Here is a 24827-nt window from a genome sequence, read left to right as displayed (position 1 = left end):
GAAATTTTTTTCACCGATTTTACCAGACGACATTGAAATATGAGAACTGACAAGACGATCCGAAACTCATCAATCGTGCGTGTCACGACTCGCGAAGAGATTTATCGCCGCGGTGGAGGAGTTGTAATGTAAAAAAAAAAGAAAAAAAAACTAGGGGGCACCCGGGTTTGAACCGGGGACCTCTCGATCTGCAGTCGAATGCTCTACCACTGAGCTATACCCCCGACGTTTAAGCAGCTGCACGAGGGCATACAAGAGAGACGTAGCGAACCCACGCGCATCCTTTTATGACCATCCCGGAAATTCTTGAATAAATCTGAATTATTATGCACGCTCGTTTTGAAGTGGGGACAGCATCTTGGAACTTGCCCAATTAAGGCAAACCATAACTCCCATAATTACTTAATAATAAATTACTTAAACTGTCACGACTGCTTATTGTCAAAAACAGAAAATTGTAAATAAATAAAAATAAATGACAGAGCGTGGAGGCAAAAAATTGCTCAAATAAAGTGTTCTCGACTTATGAATTTATAAGTGATGTATACAGAATGTCTCAAAAATTGAACTGCTCATGGCGCTCTTGATCTGTTTTCAGTTTTTACTAAACACGTGACTGTTGTTGTGGTTGTTACATGTGACACTGGTGTCATTGACTGATAGAAATATGAGTCAAATACACTTTATCATTCTTTTTATCACATGGGGTGTGTCACCAACTATTAACTTTGTCAAAACTGCTTTACACAGACGATAACGACTCTACAAACTTAATTGATAGATACATAGATAAATAAAGTGTTCCAATTACGACAATACGAAAAACGCACCAAGAATCGAAGAAGGTATTGTAAAAAAGAAACAAAAAATTAAGCTTAAAACAATACATACATATTTGAAAGGAAAAAGAATATTTTTAGTAGGATTTTTTTTTAGAAAAGAAAATGTAAGTGGAACCTATAAAATAACATGGAAAAGCTGAAACAGGAGCAACATTGTATCGGGTGTTCATTTAAATCTATTCTCAAAGTAGGCGTTGAGGTGTCGATTGTGAACAGACCACGGATTACAGATCACGGATCAGCTGTTTAAATCTAACCTCACTTTTTGCCTTGTGTGTGATTTACTCTACAGACTGATGAGTGGTGCGTTCACAACTGACTCTTCAACGGCAACTTTGAGGATAAATTTAAATGAACACCCGATATCTGTGGAGAATATGGGAAATAGGATTTAAAAAGTTGCAAGAGGTATTAATAAAGATAAATCATAGAAATAAAAAAGGCTAACATAAAAAAGTATACCTAAAATTGAAATTGAGATCACATATGTAAATAAAGGAAAAGAAATTAAAGAGAGATAAAAAAAACATAATAAAAAAAGAAACAGATAAGTACTAAAGAAGGTAAAGAACAAGTAAGAATACTATAGCAGAATTAATTAAACAAAAACAAACAGGAAAGAATAAATTTGTAGATACAAAAAACGATAATAATGATTAAAATAAAAGAAAACTCAAGGGAAATTTAGATCTGAGAATGAGGAGAAAAATAACATTCGCGAGGCAGATAAAGTAAAAAAATGTTAAATAAAAAGTGAATGTATAAATGAGAATATTAATAAATCTGACAAATGTCTTGAAAAGAAAGAGAAAAAGAATAACATGATACCAAAGAATAATGTTAGATGTTTTATAAAAAAAAAATGCAGAATACGGAAAAAACAAAAGCAATAAAATAACAAACAAATTGAAGCAAACAAAAATTATTGATTTTCTTTAGACTAAATAACAAAGTAATGAAAAAAAAAAAACAAAAGAAAAAGAACCTAAAACTGAATTTTTAATTTCTTAAGAATCAAAAGTAGAAACCTTCACTTTCAAAAATGTTGAATTACTCCAAATTGTCGAGTCTTCAAACAAACGAAATAAATTATTTCTTGTGCAGCAACGCTGCGTGATTATTTCTTCATTAGCTAATTACAGCGTGATCAAAAAGGACTGTTTAAGTTGGCAGTATTTATTTTTACTTTCAAATGGTATAACTGGAGTAACTTCCGGTTGTTGACGACTTCATACTGACATTGACAGTTCAAGTTGTTTCTTTGTACCGTTGATTTTTATACATACATAACCTACAATTTTGCCGCTGTTGATTTCACGTAAAATATCTGTCAAAAGACGTATCCGGTTGCAGTATTGCAAACAGCGGAATAACAAAATGCTCTTAATTGTATTGCCAACTTAAACAGTCCTTTTTGATCACCCGGTACATATAAAGTGGGAAAATTATTACATAAATTTGTGAAAGAAATAGTTTCCTAGTGAAATACCTTCGTGTTTGTTAGAGCCTTTTGCAATTTCGTTTGGATGGAAATTCTATAATTTTCATTTTCAACAAAATAATGCACGACCTCACATAAATTGTTTGAAACGTTTTGATAAAAAAATAACTTAACTATCTGTAGCTCTAGAGATTTTAACAGAGTAAAAAGTTAAAACGTACTTGGAGAAAGGACGTTCCACTCTATTTGACGTTAGTATGTAATTTATTGTTTTCAAAGCTATGGCAGTCACGTCATGAGACACGAAAGACTTTATTTAACAAATATGTAGAACATATTCATGTTCGTTGAAGTCTTTGCCAATTTTATTCATTCAGGAATTCATTCTCTCTAATTCCATTTTTCATTTGGAACAATTTAACTTTATCGATTTGCAATTATTAAAAGAAAATTGATCAAAAACATATATGGCAAAATGCATGTATGTATCGCATGTCCGTTGATAACAAAAGAATTACCGAATAGATTTTAATGGGATCTTCAGTAGTTTTTAGAGTGTTTCTTTAACTTTGGCTTTAACATAAAAACTCCTTACACCACCTTGCGAGAGGGCTAAGCAGTAACGAAAAAGACGACGTTGTTTTAAATTTGTGACAGTAACGCAGACAAGCAACGCATTTCTGTATGTGTGGCAGTTATTCCAATTATATGTTTTAAATAAGCCAGATCTCAAGGAAGCCGTGATGAAGATCTAGATCAAGATCTTAATGAAGATCAAGATGGCATCCATCTGTGCAAAGCTGGGTCAACACATAGTAGACAGTCTTTGAGAGATTGTCTAATAAACTTGTCTGTTAGAGTGAAAACTTCCTTGAACAAAGTATCTTATACCGTTTGACATTAGTCTGATTCAGTAGCAACAGTTTTCACAACTGATATAATTACGATAGAAAATGTGTCCATTATTCAGCAACAAAAACCAATCTGCTTTGAAATTAACATTGTCTGCCGTGAGATACATATTTCAGATAAGCTTTTATATTTACCTCAATGTCAACATAACAAAGTTATTTATTAATAATGAATACATATAAATATTGCAAGAGTTTTATCTCAACTGATGTGATTCACCACGATATAGATATGCATGTTAATTATGCAAGTCTTGCTTGAAGTGAAAATAAAAGTCACTCAAAAGGTTTCCATAAACTGTGCCTAGACAACTAGAGCAAAGGAGTTATCTTCGATAAACTGTAAATAATTAAATATTGCGGTTACAATCTCCAAAAGAATTGAAATCGTCATTTACAAATTTACAAACTATTAAAAGAAAAAATAATTTTACATTTAATTGACTAATAAATAATCATATCTATCGAGTTGGCAGCTGTGTATATCAAAAAGTTCTGCAAAAGTGCAGAATAAAACATTTGGCCAGCCGAAAAATCTAATACAAATGTCGTACGGTAGGTATTTTACAGCGCTCCAACTAACTAACTCGGCTTCGCCTCGTGCCTGAAACCTAGTTTTCGCACCTACTTTAATGTAAATAACTATTAAAATCGATAGGTCTTTAAAAATTCGTAGATAACTGTGCATAAAAATTATATTTGATTAGTTGAAGTGATAATTAAATTTTTTTTACGTTCTTAATTAAAAGTTTGTATTTGTTATTTAAGCTCTACCTGGAGAATTAATTACACTTACGAATACCAAACTTAAATTAAAATGACCTGTGGACTCTTTTACTTTTAATTTCAGAGACATAACTACTAAATTGAAATAATTTAATTAATTCAAATTTAATTAATATCATAATAAGCAAACAGCAATTCTTAGTTGGTGGTTACTCATAGTTATATCAGAAACACCTCCAAGAAATTTGAAAGACAAACAGTCATGTGTCACAAAAATATAAAAATAGAAAATAAATTTAAACAGATGAAGGAATAGAAAACGCAACAAAGATATGACAAAAATTCACATGATGGAAAGTGAGCCTCATATGAAATGGCCTGGAAGAGTTTATACTGGAATATGGTCATAGATATTTTGGCAGTTCTACGTGTTGAGAGTCATGGTGCCAGCACGGGATCCCGATTTGAATCCAACAGAAAACATGTGGGACTAGTAAATACCATAATATACAAGAACTGCAATTTTTAGTTTTCTTGATATACCTATCGGCAACAATTACTATGACAGAAACAGTTTCTTCCCAATTAGGAAAAACTCCTTTAAATTTGTTTATTTATATGACATGTAATGTTTTATTATAACACTAATTTTTTTATCGTCAACAGATTTTTCTGTTGTTATTTGTCAGGAGTACATTTGCACAACTGATTACTGAGTCAGATAATACATCAATAAGATAGTACTTAATCGACGTCACAGTATTTTTACAGTTTTTTTGCATCTTTTTCTGCCAAAAATCATAATATCAAATGATTACCTAATTCTGACTTGACAAAATTGTTGACAAGTTTTTATAGTAGGTGCTGTAGTAAAAACATTTTCGTTTCGCTTAAGTCGTATTTACTTATCATTTCCTGTCAACACAAATTACAATAGAGAGCTTAAATCAAGGTCTCTATCAAGATTCGCCGAGCAAAAATGCGATTATCTCTGTACTTATAACGAAACAAACTACTCGAGTTTACCGAGAACGAGATTATTCATTATGGTCAAGGTCAAAGCATTACTTAAGCACAGTACATCGCAGGCCGACCGTAATACACCGGTGCGTAACGTGTTGCCTACCGAAGCGCATAATCTCGTTGGCCAAATTCCGTTTTGTTTACAAACCGTTGGGTTTAATTGTTGCGTAATTGGTGTAACGGTCCTGTCGAGGGCTCGCGTTCGCGACACCGTGACGGCGGTTGTGAACTTCCGCCCCCGTCTGTACCGAAGGGAAACTCCTGATTTCCGGTGACGTGAGTCACGCGCGCAGACGTTAATAATAATGAGTTTGTCCGGTGTAGGCGGCAACCCGGAACACGAACCCCGGAAAAATGAGTGGAAAGGAGTAGTACCTGTTCGATGACGGTTGAGCCTTCTTGGACGACTTCGTCGGAGACTTCCCGGGATCCCTCTGTAAGCAGAACAACGATATTTAGCAGGACAAGTGTCGAGGACATGTACCAGAGAGGAATGTGTTTACAAATTGTTACCGTTTGTTTAATACCGATAAAAAAAAATTAAACACACAAGCCGAGCTGGAAGAGCGTGGAAATAAAATCCGGGTCGATTTTACCGTTAAAAAAAACACATTACACACCTTGCTTTTGAACAGATTCAACATGATTAGTGTCGAAATTAATTCACTGACTCCATTATTTCGATCGGTTCGCACGAGAACTGGCTCACGTTTTGTTGTGTCGCCCTCCGCGTTTATCGCCTTTATCGCTGTTATCTGGTGATAAGGCGAAGGGCGGCAAATTCGAATGTCGCCGCGTTCGGTGCGATTAAAGTGCAACAACCTCGCGATCGAAAATTCCGGAAGCCGGAAAAGGCGCAGATCTCGTTATACGGCGTTAACACCACCTGGCGGCGTTGCGTATTTGCAAGGTCGCGGAATGCGGAGGCGCCCGAAAAGCGTGTACCGTTATCAGCCTTGCCGGAGGCGGCGGACGGGACTTTTCCAGAGCGGGTGCAGGGGCGGCGCCAGTGCAGCCGGATCGATAGTGCAGCATCCGGGATGCACCCGGCCACCCTCCTGTTATGCAATCTCCATGGGATCGCGTCATGCGACGACGGTTAAAAATAAAAGTGAGTGATATGCGATATCGACGAGAGACGGTGGCAGGTCATGTGACAGCCTCGATATCTGATATTTGCGCTGATATGTGAAATGCGCATTTTCTGAATCTAGCCCCAAGATTTAAACGATCAACATTTATTTGAAATAGATTTTTTTGTTCAATCCTCACTCCATAAGGTGTTGTCTTGCCACATCTTTTACAGCATCTAGGCCGCACAGGTTAAATTTTTACAGTCGTAATCGTTGTAACATTTTTTATTGTCTATACCTTGGAAGTATCGAGCGTTCAAAAATTTTGCAATCACGTGGCCTTGAGCTTCCTTTTGTCGCCATTTACCTATGACGTAGCCTTATCAACTGTCAAATTATAGAAGATAAATGTCATTTATTCAACGAAGAAGCAGCGATATTTGTCATTTTCTTTACAAAAAAACAGCTCTCAGTATATTAGAATCTATCTAGATTTTTGATTTTCGTAATGGAAAAAAACTGACGGGGGATGAAAAGACTTGTGAACAATTATAAATATCAAGAAACTGTTCAAAAAGTTGGAGACACAATAAAAATGAACCAAATATGTACTTTCATTCGTCATTTGTCACAACAGATGAAGGAACGTGTCATGCAATATTACACAAGGATTGCACGTTTATCCTAATGAATTTACAGTTTAGTAAATAGCTTGTAAACACTTTACATGGTGATGACAATGTTCTAAAATAAGTTTTTTTTACGGATGAGGCATGGTTTCATGGAACAGGATTAGTTACATAATTCCGACTTAATGAAAATTTGGAGTGACAATTAATCCAAGGAGAATAACTGGGCCTATTGTTTTTATAAAGCTAACTTATATTTTAAGATAACATCAATGCAATATGGTAACAAGAGGACATTTTACAATAATATTTGAATAAATGAACTCCAGCAAAGTTATTTTCAGCAACTCCTCAGTGCATTTATCGAACATTGGCATTATATGTCTGATATGCGTAATTAAAATGGTAACGAGAGGTTATGTATTTAAAGAAAATGTAAAAACATACCAACTAAAAAGATTTTTTTTTGAACGCTCGATACTACGTTTCTTTAAATCTTACAGTTTTTATACGCTCCAAGAACACACAAGGGGTTAGGTTAATAATAGAGATAAACGTCACGTAATTACGTATCTGATAACCCCCAAGAGAAGCAAAGAGGGAAACTAATTAAAAATTTAGGGTGAGAAGACCAACCCCTTGCGTAGTTGGAACTTATTTATGACTCAACCATCATCTCCTCGGATGACGTAAAATTGTGTTGTCAAATGCAGAGCTTCAACATAATTTGCAATTTCTTCTTCAACTTCAATTTCTATTTAAGGACTTCAGTTTTTTGTTTCAATTCGATCATTATTCCTTCAGCTGTTCAGGTCTTTCTAGTGAACTTTCATAGAAGTAGATTCTCCATCTTCAGCCGGGAAAATATTAAGATTCGACCAGTTTCACTAACGACATTTAAATTCATTTAAATCCCACGTTCTACCATTGAACCTTGAAGGTTCACAACTTTTGGTTTTATTGGTATTTATTGTGGTCTTTTTTGGATCATTGCCTCCCCCTTATTTTAAAAAAGATGTTGCTTGGAAAATATTATGAAATTTTCAGTTTAGATACTTTCATAGAACGTAAAAAAACGAAATTTTTTGTCAATTTATCTCTTAGTTCTCGAGATACAAGTGCAAAACGAGAAAAGCTTCATTTTCTACACTTGCAATGTTTTAAAAAAATCTACAATTTTGGAAGAAATAGGCTGCTTCGCGAAACTAATATTGTAACAAAACAGGAAACTGATAAATAATTAAAATAATTAAAAAATTATATAATCGAGAATTGAAAATGTTCAAACAACAATAATGATTGTTTGGTATTTCCAGCAGGATAATTAAGTACATATTTTAATTAATAATAGAAGAGTAATTAATGAAACAAGTGTATAAAGTTGTACTTTTTTTCATGAGTGATAAGTTTGAGTGACACTTTATGTATGACTTCCATTGAATATTTTACGACTGTCTGTGATTAGAAAAACAAACAACAAATTTAAAATTTGACGTTTCTAATGCCAAGGTCGCGAGACAAATTCAATTGTTTTGAATGCACTCTCATGATTCGGCTATTTCGGTGCATGCATTTGCATAACTCCATATTACCATGAAGAAATGTTGGACGCATTAAGGGAATATAGTAGTTTTTTATCAGTCGTAGAAAATAGTTATTTGTGGATCAAGGCCAAAAAGTGCATCTTTTTTGTCCGAGTCTAAGTTTTCTGGCCGAGGCGCAGCCGAGGCTTAACAGGCGAGGAGAAAAGGCACTTTTTGGCAGAGGTGCACATTAATTTTTTTTAGGCGACAACCGCACGAACTGCAAAGCAAAAGCATCATTGAAAAAATTACAAATTTATTTTGTATTTACCTTTTTCAAATAGATACATTTATTAATACATTTTAACAATTATTTTATAGTATTTGTTAACAGCACTACATATTTGCAATACAATTACATACTTATTTGCATATTTTATGGTGACAGGACAATTAACGGTTTTATCGGTTTCGTTGCCAACTTACTAAACAAACCAACAGATGGCGTCACGGTCAGCGTCCGAAAAAGAGTTGCTTTTCGTCCGCTTGTGAGTACGTAAAATTACCGTTTTCATTAAGCGAGCCTTAAAAAAAGTATTTTTGGGCTTCACAAATAGCATCGTTTTAATACGAAGTTAGATGAACAAAGCAGCCAACCCTAATAAGCTAGTTTGTATGGATTTTGTCACTTTTTATCACTATTGTGTGTAAAATGTCCAAAATGAAACTTTAAAAATAATCCATTTTGAAAGCTGTTTTTTATGTACAGGGTATTTACGTAAACAATTATTTTAAATATAGATCTATGTGTATACCCAATCGATACATTTTATTATTATTATTATTATTAACAGGAAGGAAACTGTTTAACTTAAATCATACAGATTTAAACAAATAACTTTTTTTTTAATTCTCTTAAATCAAAACTTCAAAAACCATGACAATTAAAAATGAAACATGTGGCAGTAAGTGGTTGGGATTTTAACAAACTGTATCAAAATTCGGAGAACGTGTGGAGATCATTTATTGCTTCGTTAAAAGAGAAGCTGATTCAGAAGATGACCTCAGTAGTAAATTAGTGTAATGCTTGTGGTAACATTTACTGCATGAGAATTTTATTATAATTACAACATCTTCGTGATCTAGCTCAAAAATAAAAAAAAACTGCGAAGTTGTGGCTATAAATAACTACCTTTGCTATTTTTACAAAAATATTTAGACTTTCTAAATGCATTCATAAATCGTGAATTAAAGTTAAACGAGCTTTACATGCGCAAAATTAACATTTTTAGTTTTTAATTTTTTAATAACGATTAAAAAAAATTTTTAACCATACTTTCTTTGAAAATTGTTTAGAATAATTTAAACACGTTTAGCGTCTGCATTGAGGTACTTAGTAGGATAACGAAAAATAGTAATAAATTATTATTACCATCACTAGCTTGTCGTTCTTGTCAGAACACCACACATCCATTTCTAAAATGAACGAACTATAGGAATAATTTGCCAATTTACATTATTTTTATCCTTCACTAACAGTACCTTTTGTTTATAATATAACATAAAATGTACAATTTCATAAAAAAAGTTTGTCAATATATTTAAAGAATAATTTTTTGCTTAAAATTCTTTAAAAACTAAAAGTGAGCAGTTCAATTTCGATAAAATAATTCTGTTCAATTAATTTTTCTTTTCATAACAATATCATGTTCTGACCTACTCTACACACGGTGATACGGCATTCAGGCCATATGAATTTCTCATTGCGGATATTGTAATAAAATAATAATAAATTTTATTAGAAACTGAGTGTAAGTAGAACTCTTTTAACAATAACCTACTAAACAACTGTTATGACCGTTATTATTATTAATTACGCAAAATCTTAAAAATCATTTCACAATCACACATCAATGACCTGTCACTACCGTTCAAAATGTCCTTTATTTTTTAACTTCGTCGTCATTTTATATTTTTAGACCAGAGCCTTCCTTGCACCAATTAAAATAACTCGGATCGCTTTTTCAGAACACGACATTCGAATTCGAAATGAAAGAAATCAATTTAAACGCTACATATAGCGTATGTACAAGTTTTTTTTCTATTTTCGCCCACGTCCAGGCGACTACTAGTCTATCGACAGGATTCGTTATTACCTCACCGACATAAAAAAAAGAAAAAGAAAAGAACTCGAGAAAAGATCTGACGCGCTACACAATTTTTGTTCAGTGCTCGATCACCGTTATTGTTATTATTACTACATATTATTATTGTTGTTTTTGCTTCGGCAAAACGTTGTACTCGTGGTAATTGGCAATTGGTGTCGAACGCGATCAATCCGATCCTCTTCCGTCGTATTTAATCGATTATACATGAACAACATAGGACGCAATGTGGGCAACTGGGGCACGACACGCATCTTCCGCCAATCATTTCCAGCGAGACACTCGCCCTGGATGTCCAGTGTAGCGCAGATTAAGCATCGTTTCACACTAATTAAAACGGCGTTCACGAACTGTGGACAAATTAGTTTCCAACAGTACAATTCGCCCCTTAATGACTCGATATGAAGACACCTTAACGGCCACTCAACGCGCCGGATTAAACGGCCGTTTCCGCTATCCCATGGGGAATTAGCAATTGTGGATCAGTGGCGTCCGTCAAAACACCGCTATTGATTTTCTGGGAAATTTTGCCAACCGGGACCACTCGCCTAACGGCACTCCACAAAAATCAATTAACATTAAAACGCTACTTTATGGGCATTCCGGCACGTCCAAACACACGGCACGGATAAATTTTATTATTAGATTCGACTGGAACAAGCCAGGTTAAATGGGTTCCTTGCGGAGCGCCGATACTGACCTTTGTGACAAGCCACCCCTCACGCAAACAAAGGAACGACGGTCGCACCACCAACACCACCACCACCGCGGCTCGATCCGACTTTTCGAGAAACGTCCACCGGTCCGACCGGATTTGCGACGGTTTTGCCGTTAAGGGTTGGTTTACGCGAGCGGTGTCGTAATCAAAACAAAAACAACACGACGGCGCGGCACCTACTATGATGATGCGAAGAGGTTCCCGGCATGTGGGATGCGGGACGCATGCGTCGCCGCCTCTTTGATAATGTGGGGAGGCGTGCCAAAGAGACCGTAACGACGGGGTCGTAAAAGAGATTCGGCAGTTGCGGCGTCTTTTATCGAGTGCGACTCGAGGAAGGGACTGAGCGACTCCTACGCGACAACGAGTGGGAACAGATCTTTAATTTCTCTAACTGTAAAGTCAACCCAAAAAAAATCTGTTTTCAATCATTTGATATTTGATGTTTATGGAAGCGGTTTTTGGGGGACGCGAAGTTGCCCAATGTACCGGTTTTATTTTACATCGGCCGAAAAACGCTGACGTGTGAATATTAGATGTCATTACCAAATTCGTACATAAATGACATCACAGATGACTTTTGCTGGCTACGCAGTGGGATTCAAAATTCAAAATTTACTGTCTCACCATGATTTATATATTTTTCTGGGCTTGATTACCATCCTGCACAATTTCATTCCTCGCAGTATCGATTTCAACGGTGATGACCAACAACACTCACTAGGGCTTAGATCAGGCTTATAAAGTGGATGATTCGGTTTTCAAAGATCATTTTCTTGACAAAAACCCTTGCAAGATTCAATATGTGCGATTTTGTACAGGGAGAGAGTAGTTATTTGTATATCAAGGCCGCGAAATCATTCTTTAACGTACCGAGAGAAAAATTGTCGCCGAGGCCGTTGCGGCCGAGACAGATCAATCTCGAGGATGTCAAAAACTCCTCAATAATCAAAATTGTACTTTTACAAAGACGCAAAACAATATCCGGTGCGGTGGTGTTGGAAGAATCACTTCGGATCCCACAAAATCATGGTCATGATATTTCCTCGAGTTAACTCAGTGTTCTTGGAGCGGATTCCACCATTCCCTGATTCTCCTCCACCAATCCTGATAGAGAACCACAGAATCATCCCCGTTAACTATAGATCCAATTATACATTTGCCCCAATTGCATGGTTTTTACAAGATTACACCTTTGGGCAATTTCTTGGTCTTCAGTTACTTATTTTTCAATACAAGTTTTCTTCCATCATAATATTAAAATTTTCTTTGGCAAAAAAATCCTCTTGTCTATTCTTTCACGCAAAATAAGGTAGGAGGGAGAAGAGTCCCCATGGACAACACCAAAATACTTTTGATCTTTACACATTACTTCTAGTGTACTATAACTTTACAACATAATTTAAGCTCAATGGAATGTTCGCATTGTTATAGCTGTCACGTTGAAAATGACATAACGAATTAATAACGAATTAATTTATTAACGTAACGTAACGTCTTGTGTCATCCAACAAATATGACTAAAATTAAACACTTAAAATTAGTAATAAGTGTTTAAGACCTGACGTAAAAAGTTCTATCATTCTATTTTTATCTACGAAGTGTCGCATTTAATATGAAAATGACATTTTCGTTTTTTTTATGAACAGAGATTTGAATTAAAAATTCATATTTTGATTCTTTAGTAATGTTTCGCACAGTTTGAGTTTTGGTATACTCTGTTTCTGAGCCCGATGCCGGTAAGCCATAAAATGACCCAAGCGCTGACAGATTCCAGTGCCTCCAAAACATTTCAAACATTTCATAAATGATAAGCAGCCTAGGCCATTCTACTGGTATTAAAATGTTACAATTCAACTTTTTGGATATCCTTCTCTAAAGTACTATCCCTTACCTGGCATCTTCCAAAGATCATGTTTTCTCACTCTTACGCCCGCACACAGCTTTCAGAACGAGCCGAGCGCAAGTAATTGGCGTACATTTTATAAAACATGATATACAGGGTGTATTTTTAAAATGTGCCGAAATTTTACCTACGAGGTTGTAGGACAACGTAGAAAACTAAAAGCAATTAAAAAAAATTGTAGCTCAAAAAATAAATGTCATTTTATTTTTTGACAGAATTTTTTAAATATTTTTTCAGAGTTATACATGAAGCCAGTAGCTCGTGGTTAAAATATCTGTGCAACTTTCAATAACACCCTGTATTTATCTTCACATTACTGATTTCAATTGTATCTACCACGCACTTAAATCAGGCTTGTAACGTGGTTACTTCTTTAGCTTGTCAGGTCAGCTCACAACATTTTTTTAATTCTTCGAGAAATTTTAATCCTCTGCCTCCTTTCTTATTTATGTTCTATAAAAATTATTCCGGTTTTTCAAATTATCGTAGCTAGAAAAAATCCTATTAGACCATTAATGTAAGTGTGCTAGAAGCAAACTTTGTCGAAGTGTCTCATTACGACGCAATTTTCTCGTAATCTCTACGCTTTTAAGAAAACGACGATATTGTGTTAGTCTAGTAGGGGGATTAAATCAATGACAACACAATCTGCGCACTTATTCCATTTATCTCACCCTAGCAAGATCCACTTTCTCGGCTGAAATGGCAACACACCCCTTGCAAAAACATCAAAGAAAACAAAATTCAAAAGAATCTGAAGAAGAAATTTGTTTTTGGACTTCAAACCTCATAAAAAAACCAAAAAGGATGATTTATTTATACGAATTTACACAAATACATTTTTTTTTACATCTACATCCAAGTTAACTCGGTCTCCCACGAATACTCTGAATGAAACACTTGCACATTCTCTGTTTTAAGTCGTCAATTGTCAATATTGGTTGTTTAATGATGGTGTTCTTTAAAATCGGAGAAATTGTCTAGTGGCGTCAAATCGGGTGATCGAGGTGGATAGATGCGATCTGTGTGGGAGATAAACAAACGACCGCCATGTAATTTAATGTCGTCTGAGCTATTGCCCCATCTTGCAGGAAATAACCATTATGAAACTCATTGGGGTGACGTTAATTAATAAATTCTTCCAAAATGTTTTATACCGCACAGCTGTGACAAACTCTTCAAAGAAAACGGGCCCAATTACCACACTCCAATTTTGTGTGAAAGTGTAATGACGACTTTCAAAAAAATTGGAAATTTTCCCTGCTCCGTATCCGCTTATTTTGTTAGCGAAACGAAATTTAAAAACACAAAAACAGCAAAAACAAGGTTATTTTATGTCAACACAACACAGAAATATAGGGTGACCTTCGACAGCTCAAAATACAACGCAAGTTCTATCTAAGCGATACGTTTCTTTCTGACAAAAAAGTGACAGCCAGCCAGATCTGAAATTTAAAGTCATCCATCCAAAAAAAGGGAATTCATGTTTTCGTGGTTGCAAAATAGTTATTTTCATATGAGTAGCGCTGTCAGATTACTTTTCAGGTATGAGGTCGAAATTTGAAGCACGAGGCGTCAGCCGAGTGTCTGAAAAGTGACAGCGCACGAATATTGAATAACGATTTTCGTGTTCGTTTGGGCAAAGTCTTAAGAAACATTAATTAACCGGGAAGGTTTATATATTTAGTTATATACCACTTTCCCGGTTATGTATCTCAGGAAACGAACATGAATAATCAATATGTGTATTGCTGATCATTCACTGCCATTGTCGGGATAGTTGTTCCTTGTTTTATAAACTCTTCATATAAACATGTTCCTTTATGTTCAAGGAAAATATATAGGGTGTAAGACAAAATCTGACCTGAAGACCGTAACACCCCTGACAAAAATCCTACAGACTTATATGTAATACAATTTTAGGCTTATCAAACCACTTAAAGTGACAATCAACTCTTTTTTTAATTAACCAATAAAGAATGTGGAACCAATTACAATTGTATTACGCAAATCAATTAACAGAAGTCATTAACAACTAGGAAATTCAATAAGTTAAACCCACTATTTGTAATTATTGCATGGTTTAGTGAATTTTAACAATTTTAAATGCTTCAAATAATGCTAGAGTGAGTTGTCGTGGGTCACTGAGTTCAGCACCTGTCTGTCTAAAAATGTAATTTTTTTTAGTTTTCTCAACACAGCTTCTAAATCAGTAATTTTTATCATTCAAAACGGTTACAAAGGGACAGATCATAAATACAAGGTCATTATAAATGATTATCGCACCGCAGTTGGCGTTGGTGACGTAGTTGAATGTGCCGCAAGCCTCATAACATGAGTGAGACTAGTATCGCCGATAGGTGGCGATACTGGTGGTAGTGGAAACCTGTCTACTATAGTTTGTCTGACGTTGCGAGGCTGGCGGCACATCCAAGATTTTGTGTGGATTTTCAACGCCAACTGCGATGGGACAATCATTAATAATGTATAACAAACGATAATTTCCGTTTTAGTTATTGTAACTAAATTTTTCCCCAATACATATTTTAATAACGGATGTTCAAAAAGTAATCTGTTCGGAGTAGCCTGTGCTTTTTTGGATGTATGTACGGTCGATGGACAAATAAAACTGGGACACTTAAAATTTAATCTATGTAAATCAGACTATTGAATTGTCAATATATTTGTCAGTGTCTATATGATATGTCATACCAAAGTTAACGTAATTGTGATAAAGCCGTAATTAAACGATGCAAATTTCTAAATTTTGACTTATGTGATTGTCATTTTTGTCCCAGTTTTATTTGTCCATCGACTGTATGTCTGTTGAAGACACAGTTGACGTTTTGTTCATATCTACTCAAGTTTAATTTTAGGTTATGTAGGTTAAGTAATGACAAGCGTATTCGAAAGCACGGCCAACTTCAAACCAGTTGTACTATGTAGTGCATTAAAAATATGTATTGTCTTTTTTTGTGCGAATTCAAAACTCAAATATTTAAACTTGGTATTGTTTGGACTTACGAAAATGCTTGAATTTACAGAAAAATACGAATTCTGAACAATTTAGAAAAGAGATTTTTATACCAACCAAATGTCCTTGAAAGACGACAACTACAACACAAAAAAGTGAAACTTGATTTTTTTTTTAACTATGACCAAGTAATAATAATCACTAAATGTTCGTTATTGAATACACTTTAATTTTTATAGATCGTAAGAAAATTTTCAGTTAACAGTTTGTCATTTCCGACACTTTTCTTTTGTTTCCTGCTATATTCTGTATATTTAACTTCCTGTCTTGGTGCGGCCTAGACAAGTGTGCTTCCTTTATAGACTACTCTGGTCCAAAAATAATTCCACTTCCTTTTGAAAAAAACAGAATACCTACATATTTTGTAAACTGTAAAAATAGTTTGGTGAAAACTAGATTTTTAGTAATAGATAATTATGTACATGTTATCAGTAATTTTTCAGGGACAGCCTGTGGTACTAAAACCCAAGGTGATAAGTAATGTTCAAACAGAGGTTAAGATAAGGGGTGATTACATATTTTCGAAAGTAGTAAATCAACGAATGGTAAAGATAATAAAAGGATGGTGCAGGATTAAATAACATCGTAAAAATAGTTAAATAAATAAGAACTGAAACCTGTCAAATATTTACTTTTATATTGACAAGGTAAATATGGATTTTTTGAACAATCAAGGAAATACATATAGGCAAGTATCAACCCGTTATCGCCCATTATGCGCAAAATTAAAAAGTAAAAATAATGCGCCCAAAGTAGATTCACCTAGTTTTTAGTACATCTTTTTTGTTTATTTGTCGAAAAAAAATCCTTCATTCATTTAAATTCATTAGTTACAATTGCTAAACAATACAATTTCTAGATTTTCAGAAAATAAAAAACTTCACCACAACTCTAATGGAGTACTATAGTTGGCGCGGCGAACCACTGGAGTAGTCACGAGGTGTTCACGTGATAATTCGTAGAGACGTCAAATTTGAGTTTTGTGCGGGAAATTACTAGTTTACGAAAGGATAGAAATTTCGGCTATGTGCATTGAGCTGCACCATACTTCTTAACGCACGCCCTTTAACCAATAGGAAACCAATCCCCGAAAATCATGTAAAGATCACGCCAGTTTATTACTCCAGTGAGTCGTCGCGGCAACTATAGTTTGTCGAGACACGCAGTATACCAATACTGAGATGTACATACTACATATTTAATATGACTGTTGGAAGTTAATGGAGACCAGTTGCAACAATTTAATATGAGAATAAATTATCCAATACTTTTTGTGATGATTGATTTGTGACTTTGTGGGCAGTTTAAATTTGACAGTTAATTGCTTGATTGATATCGGTGTAAAGAAGTGTGGACTAGACGCAACTTGACTTATGCAAGCACCACTTTTTTCTGTATTATTAGGTCATCGATATTGTTTATAGTTTTCAAATTGAATAGAACTATTTTATCAATCTCAAACATCAAATTATTCGAGATTATTGTGCGGTATTTAAGTACTTACTTATTAAAAAAAAGAGATTGGATTTTTTTCTTATCTTATCTTTAGATATCACTAAGAGTACATATTTATATATATGTATATCCACGACAGGAATTCATTCAAAAATATTTTTGGTGTGGAACCATACGCGAAATGAGCACTTCGCGTGCGTACAACAGGCCGCGAAATTGAATTTCGCAGCCGTTGCCTTGACGACGGCCGTAAAAGTAAAAGTCATTTTTATATTTATTTATTATCACAATTACAACATATCTATCTGCATATTTCCGGTGTAATCTTACAAAATCTGGATTGGTTACAGTTAAAGTTTGATGTTGTGTCAGGAACGGCCACTATTAGTACAGAATTTTCATCCGGTTTGAAATTTCCGCCAATTTCAAATGAGACAGCCGCATGAGAAGGAGTCGATGAGAAAGATCCCCATTATCGATCTATCATCTATATAAAACATACACATGTGAATTAGGTTAATTTTGATAATTTTTCACCGATCAAAAAGAGAAATATCTCGTAACATTTCCTGAATGTCATCAACAGACATTTTGGTTTATTTGTGTTTTTGCACGGCTTCTGATATTTCCACGATTAAAATAACCTAAAAAGGAGCAGATGATACAACCTAGCATAACAGAACTTAACATTTAGCTTCCACAATGAATAAATTCCAATAAATAGGTAAGCCAGTACAACATTATCCCCCACGGTTTTCACATTCTTCTTGTTACATCAGTCTCAAAGTCACTGTAACATTTTTATATTGCCGTTTCGATTTTTCAGGTTTCAAATGCGACACTGCACAATTTATAATATTTTTTTAACTCTGGATGAGTACACGGAACTGAAACATCGTAAGTGAATTGTTTTATTTATGTCGTTTCATGTAGGCCGACTTTATTTTTATTGACAGTGAAGGAGATTTTACTTGTTCATTTTATAATTACAAATTTTCGGGTTGCACACAAAATGTTGTGTACACCTTGGCTACGAAATCCTTTGACGATCTCGAGATTGTTTGCCTCGGCCGCAAAGCGGCCTTGGCGACAATTTTTCTCTCGATTCGTCAAAGTACGATTTCGCATCCTTGATATACAAATAACTATTGCGCAACAGTACGCGAAACAAGCACTTCGCACACCTAAAACAGGCCGCGAAATCCAATTTCGCGACCGTTGCTTTTAACGACGACCGTTAAAGTAAACGTTACACATTACGCCTCTAGGAATGCTTACAAAAAAATCCATCTTTTTTTACTTCCAATGTTGATTTGGTTTGTGCACTAAAACTATTAGTATTTTTTTGTTATAGACTTCAGTTTCAATATAAATTATTAATTAATCATCCTCTTAGTTCAAACGACTAGGCAAATTAACTTAAATTGTCTATTTTCGTCCTGCTATTTTACAGAAGTACATTAACCTCTGTTTAAACTTGGAAATAAGTTGATTTATATCTTGAGCTATAAATTAAAGTAGATTTATATTTTTAATGGAAATTTTAAGTAAATTTAAAGCGTAGGTAGCTAAGGGCTGGCTGATTTACAAATTTTTACTTAAAGGATATTAGGAATTAAAATTAATTCCCCCATTTATAGTAGAAATTGTAAACGACTAAAACAAAAATGCACGCTACTGCCTGTTTCTAAATATGTAAATGACGTTTGACACCTGTGGTTTGACAGTTGATGAAGCTACACTACATGATAACAAAAACAAAAGCAACGAACATGTCAGATCACAGTTTTTTTTAACGCTCGTAATAAAATTTATGATTATAAATGTTGACATCTATTAAGAAAATTCCAACAAAAGAGCTTACAAGCAGAAAACTTTGCGAATCCAGTTGGCCATAAAAAATAGAATTCAACTCTTAGATTAATTCACATTGCTCTAACTCTGCCAGTAACAAATCTAAGATTTTTTGGGACCAGTGAGAAAACATCACATTACAAGGTGAATCTAAAAAAACTCATTTTTTATTTCCTGGCTCCTGGTTATTGTGTTTTCGAGGAAGAGGCGATAAATTAGGTTAGATTCAATTTTAATATAACATCAATAGTGGTATAGAAGAATCATACGCAGTACGCAGTATAATCATAAGATTTAAAATATCTGCAAGATGTTATTGACACAGTGAACCCGCTTGTATATTTCGCCATCAACTACATCCGTACGAGTCAATCTACGACCGAATGTTTGCGTTTCTCGTCTCACTAATCAATTTTTGCCGTGATCAAATCAGTACAAGGAGTACAAGGACTGTTTTACTGGTGCAGCTGTGCACATCTACATCTGGCGCGTACATCTTCACTCTGTGTTTAGAACCTGTAATTTAGCGTGGCGTCCTTATCAACTTGTCATCGAACCCACGTGCGCTCGCTTATTTACGTTCGCACAAATCGTACCTTCCTCATAACTTCCAATCTCGCTAAAAATCTGACACTTTTCGTTCAGTCGCATTTGCATACCGGTTCCTGTCAACTGTCAATTATATCCCTACCAACCTGACGGCAAAAAATCTCTTTAAACCGACGCAGATACGCCACTGGCCTTGCGGAACCTCCGTCGTGGGCAATTTCGAGTTGAATTAAAGTTAATTCGCCGACATGTTCGTCTCGCTCCGGGCAGGTTCTAACAGGACTTGGGGGCGACAATCACCGCGAGAAAATTCGATTGTGGCAGTACTCACGTGCATTTCGGCTAGTTTTCCGGCATTCCTCCAGTCCGTCACCGAACACACCGAGCCGCACACATTTTTGCCATTGCTGCAACACCGAATAAATTAATGATAAATAGGCTAACACCTACGAATAATCGCTTAAATAATCGAACGTTCAATACCTACATACGAGCGGGCACATGACTACAAAACCGGCGAAAAATCAATGAAACGGGCCCCGAACGCCGCACCACCCGCACCCCCGCACACCCGCTACACCGAAAACCGCCACTTCCGCCGGAAACGCGCCTGTTTTCCACAAAAATCACGATTTTTTACACAAACTTTCAAATCGCTGGTGCGTTGATGGTTTGTTGTGTTTACATTTTTATTCGACTGAGTTACGCCCCGCGGCCGACGTCCCTCTCGCTCGCACCGATTGGGCCCACGTTCACGCGTGCGGGACGTAGTGCCGGCATTAATCGGTCCTGATTAATTACCCAAGGGCGCGAAATTCGAATCGAAACGGTTTTTATCCATCGATTTACCAATAGTCAGATTCGCGCTCGCGATTCACTCAAATTGGGAGATGACCGACTCCAAGAGTCCAAGCTCGATGCGTGGAAGTTATTTATATGAGCCGGTGCAGCGGAGGAAGCGGCGAAACAGATGCGATGGAACAAGACGCGGATGGACGAAGACAACAGCTGAGGCTGACACAACCCCAACATGTGAATCTCTACACATCTCGCCGACCAAGAAGACTAGAATTCTAGTCTTGTCGCCAACACACATTTATTTACAAACTACTGGGCCTAACCTCAATTTTATGTGTATTACTGGTTGCCCACAACTCTCAAAATCTTCATTTTTACCGTTTCAAGAGCCGAATCTCGCCTACGCCACCACCTCAAACAAATACTCGACTCTTAGCACCTCTTAAGACCACCAATACATTTATCTTGTTCGCGTTGAGCCTAACCTCAATTTTCGTGTATAGCTGGTTGCCTGTCCCATTCAAAAATTCGTCATTTTTGCTGTTGATGCCTCGCCGAAGAGCCGGATCTCGCCTACACCGCGCGTCAGAAAGACAGACGACTCTTGTAATAGCTGGCAGATGTTGTAAATTATCCAGCGATCCGACATCTGTCCTGACTCGCTAATTTTAGCCGTCAACGTGGGGGTCACATCATTGTTATTACCCGTTATTTATATGATTGTTTATCGCCAGGTAATCGCGTTATGTTATTTAATAACTTAATTTTTGGATTTGAAGATTGTCACCGTCCGCAACACCTTTCGATTTCTCAACGCTGTTATATAAAGACAAATCTATTGCGGGACCGTGCCATATTGGGCAAAAATTCGATGGAGTTGCGTCGATTTTTTCCCAAATATGCTGGAAATTTCGCTTCGGCTTGTAAATTATTAATTCTTGACTTACGCACGCGGATACATCTCTACTGGAATTTATTGATAAATAGATTTAGTCATTCTTTTATGTAAACAAACAAATATGACGAACCGAGTACTCCTGAGGTTGCGTAAAAAGATCATGGTTGGAATTAATCATGCCCAAAATGAGCCATCGTTTTTCTCCTAAACGATTCTGTTTTACGCATTGCGTTGTGCAATTTAATTGTCGTCGTTGCATTCTTCGCTTTCCTTCGCTAATTAAACTTTTAGTAGTCGCTTAAGATCAGACTTGAGATAACATTTCACCATCTTACGCTGCCATTTTTATTGTTTCTTGAGTGTCCATTAGTGTTTCACTCCGCCGTCGCCTGTTTTATTATCATTATTATAATTAATTTAGAGATATCGCGTACCTTGGCATATTTAATTTTATTATTTTGTTTAATAAAAAGCGGATTACGAAAATTTTATATATTGCAATGGGTGTCATACCTCCTGGGTGTTTTCTGATTTAATGGTACCACACCTGCACCATTTGTCTTGAACTTGACCCTCAAAAAATCATTGCAGATTAATGAGTTTGAGACCATTCATTACTAACCCAATCCCAATCTCTCTAAACATGACAAATATTCATGCTTGTATTAAACAGTTCTTGGGGCTATTTTGCACACAAAAAAGAGTTATTGTCTACAAATCTTACTCAAAAAAGGAAATTTATAAACAAGCAATTTTTGAAGTATCTGAAAATAGGTTAAAAACTCCCCAAACAACTCCAAAATAATCCCTAAGAGAGACACGTCTGTCAAATTTTAGTTTCTTTTACTTGCGTCAAGTTTAGGGTTTAGGAGTGTGTTAAAATCATTCAGATATGAGTTATAAAACAATGGTAATACAGTGTTGCAAGAATGCAAAATAAAAAATGTCAAATATATTTTTCATTCAAATTTGCACGTTAAACCAGTGAATTGGAAGAAATTACAATAAATCAATGAAATGTTCATTGTTTTATTTTCACTTTCAATGACAATCTCCCACTGTTTTGTTTGTTCATAAACCATAAAACAAACAAATTAACGGTTAACATCTAACCAAGAGAATAAATTGCAGATTGCATGCTCAATGTCAATGGACTAAAAAGAGAAATATTCGACAACAACAGAAACGTCCTACTAATTAGTTTCCATGATGACTCCTCACTAGGACAAAAATTCTCTTTGCCTCGTCATCTGAGGAGTTCTCGTTCGACCCAAATAGAATTTAAATAATTTTGCGGATAGTAAACACGTGTGTTGTGAATTTTTATTTGTGATTACAGTTCAAAAACGTCAAAGATATTTTATTATTTTCTCGGCAACCGTTTACGAGTTTTACAACCTCGATAATTACTACAGCGGTTTTGGGTTGCCAGCATGATGTCTTCGGTGTATTTTGAGCGTTGGCTTTTATCACATAAATATGGATATGTAAATGTTCATATAAATTAGTGGAATTATGGTCTTAGGTCAGTTTACGTTTTATTGTGTTTTGAAAGGGCATTATCCAATTAACTCCACCTCTTCGAAACTGGGTGGTCCACAAAATGTCTGAGGTGAACTCATGGGGTTTTTGAATTGGCGGGATTTAGACGAACAGCCCATTAAGAATATCCTAGTGGTTTTTCCGTTTGATAACGTAATGTGCTTTGGGGGAAAATATTAATCGTAAAAATTATGTAATGAAATGTTTTCTTTTGCTGAAGTAATGGTTTGGAGAACTTGTGAAGAGTTTTACACTCTAGTGGTTTCGATCAAGCTCGAAACCGAAGAAGTTTTTGGAATTTGTAGTGACCTTGCTTGGTGCTGTTTGCCCCAACACAGCAGGTCTTCTGGTATGCTGGATTGTCAAGCTGGTTCGCTCTGCAAATAAATACTGTTGGGGTTTTGAGAAAATTAAAATAACGAACACTGAAAAGCTGTTAGGGGTTACAGAATTGCAGACGTCTCAGGTAGAAGGTCGTCTTCATTTTAAAGAACGGACACGTTTCTGCTAATTACTATAATCTTGTCTTGCATTTTTGCACCGGTTTGGAAACAAACACATTTGCAAAAACAGATTTTATTTTTTCTAAACGAAATACAGAACATTCTTTGAGTTTCAAGATGTAAACAGAAATTAACAGTGTGTTTGTAAAAGCACAAAGTACGAAATGGAAGCTTGATACTTGACTTTCATTTCTGAATGAGTGAAATGTCAAAATCAAAAGTCAGTCAAAGAGCAACAATATGGCTGCCGAAAAAGATTTATCGTATTTATAATGTTTTTCTTATAAAGTTATCCTCTATGATAATCCTCGCGGTACTCTAGACACAGAAACAGTTTTCCTTCCACGCAATATGTTTACTTCTTGGTCTGAGTGTTAAAAAAGTGATTAAATGTCCTGGTGCTTGATTTGTCTCCCTTAACTTATGGCATAGCTTCATCACCTGTCAAACCATAGATATCAAGCGTCATCTACTCGACGAGAAGCTAAAAACATTTCTCTTTAGAACTTCCAACGAGAGTTTTCCTCGTTGACTTAATGCTACATGATGGTATTTGCTTTACATTAATGATTTATTTTTCAGTAAAATGATTATCGAAGTGAGGAAGCATATGTCAAAGCATACCAACTATCTACAAATATTTTTGAACGCTCGTTATATGCAATAGCTTCTGTAAATTTGGTTCTTTTTTAGCAACCACAGTAGGAAATCTTCTGGATCAACAATTTAATGGAAGTTTGCAGTATCAACTGTAAGTTTTTTTTTGTACTTAAAAGTGTTCTATAATTCAAAAATTCGTCGAATTACACTCGAATATTTTTTTTCTAGAGATTAAAAAAACTCGTATAATAATTACTGTAATTATTTCAAATGTCAAAGTTAAATTAAGCAAAATATTTTTAAGAATTATTAAGTTAATTAAGAAAGAATTTAGACGCAGACTTGAGAACTGTTAACTCTGTAGGTATAAATCTGAAATTAACAATTTTTTTTTAATTTCTAATTGGAAGGATTTCTCATGATTTACCATTGATTTATTATTGATATGATTCATATTATCAGTTATATTTTATCTACCATAATTCTAACCAAAGTTGCTAAGCTAGAAGTAGAGGTTACTATACAAATATTTTTTTTATAAATTAAAAGTACCTACACATATCTAATACAAAGTGTCTATAAAAGAACGTAGGTATATCAAGAATCATGCGGAATTGTGCGGCTCCATAATTTTATT

General features: G+C 35.3%; 2 protein-coding genes and 1 non-coding gene across 7 annotated transcripts in view; all 3 read right to left on the bottom strand.

Annotated features, from left to right (window-relative positions):
* Positions 1-20856, bottom strand: part of LOC138129691 (centromere-associated protein E-like) — a 40179-nt gene extending 19323 nt beyond the window's left edge. The window contains exons 1-3 of one of the 3 annotated variants that reach the window (XM_069045961.1): positions 20333-20856; positions 20181-20256; positions 5319-5377 (exon numbers count right to left, since the gene is read on the bottom strand). In XM_069045961.1, the coding sequence (XP_068902062.1) occupies positions 5319-5377; positions 20181-20256; positions 20333-20352 (155 nt within the window). In that variant the 5' untranslated portion in view covers positions 20353-20856. Of the gene's footprint in view, positions 1-5318; positions 5378-5563; positions 5714-20180; positions 20257-20332 lie in introns of those variants that run through there. The other 2 variants (XM_069045963.1, XM_069045962.1) reach the window with 2 other exon arrangements.
* LOC138129696 (ankyrin repeat domain-containing protein 29-like) overlaps positions 1-24827 on the bottom strand; it is a 263705-nt gene that overhangs the window by 166254 nt on the left and 72624 nt on the right. The gene's annotated exons all lie outside the window — the stretch shown is intronic.
* Positions 153-224, bottom strand: TRNAC-GCA (transfer RNA cysteine (anticodon GCA)). The gene has a single exon. It is a non-coding gene; the product is annotated as a tRNA-Cys (tRNA).

The sequence above is a fragment of the Tenebrio molitor genome, chromosome 4, assembly GCF_963966145.1.
Source record: "Tenebrio molitor chromosome 4, icTenMoli1.1, whole genome shotgun sequence".
Taxonomy (NCBI): domain Eukaryota; kingdom Metazoa; phylum Arthropoda; class Insecta; order Coleoptera; family Tenebrionidae; genus Tenebrio; species Tenebrio molitor.
This window is presented reverse-complemented; position numbering and strand designations above follow the sequence as displayed.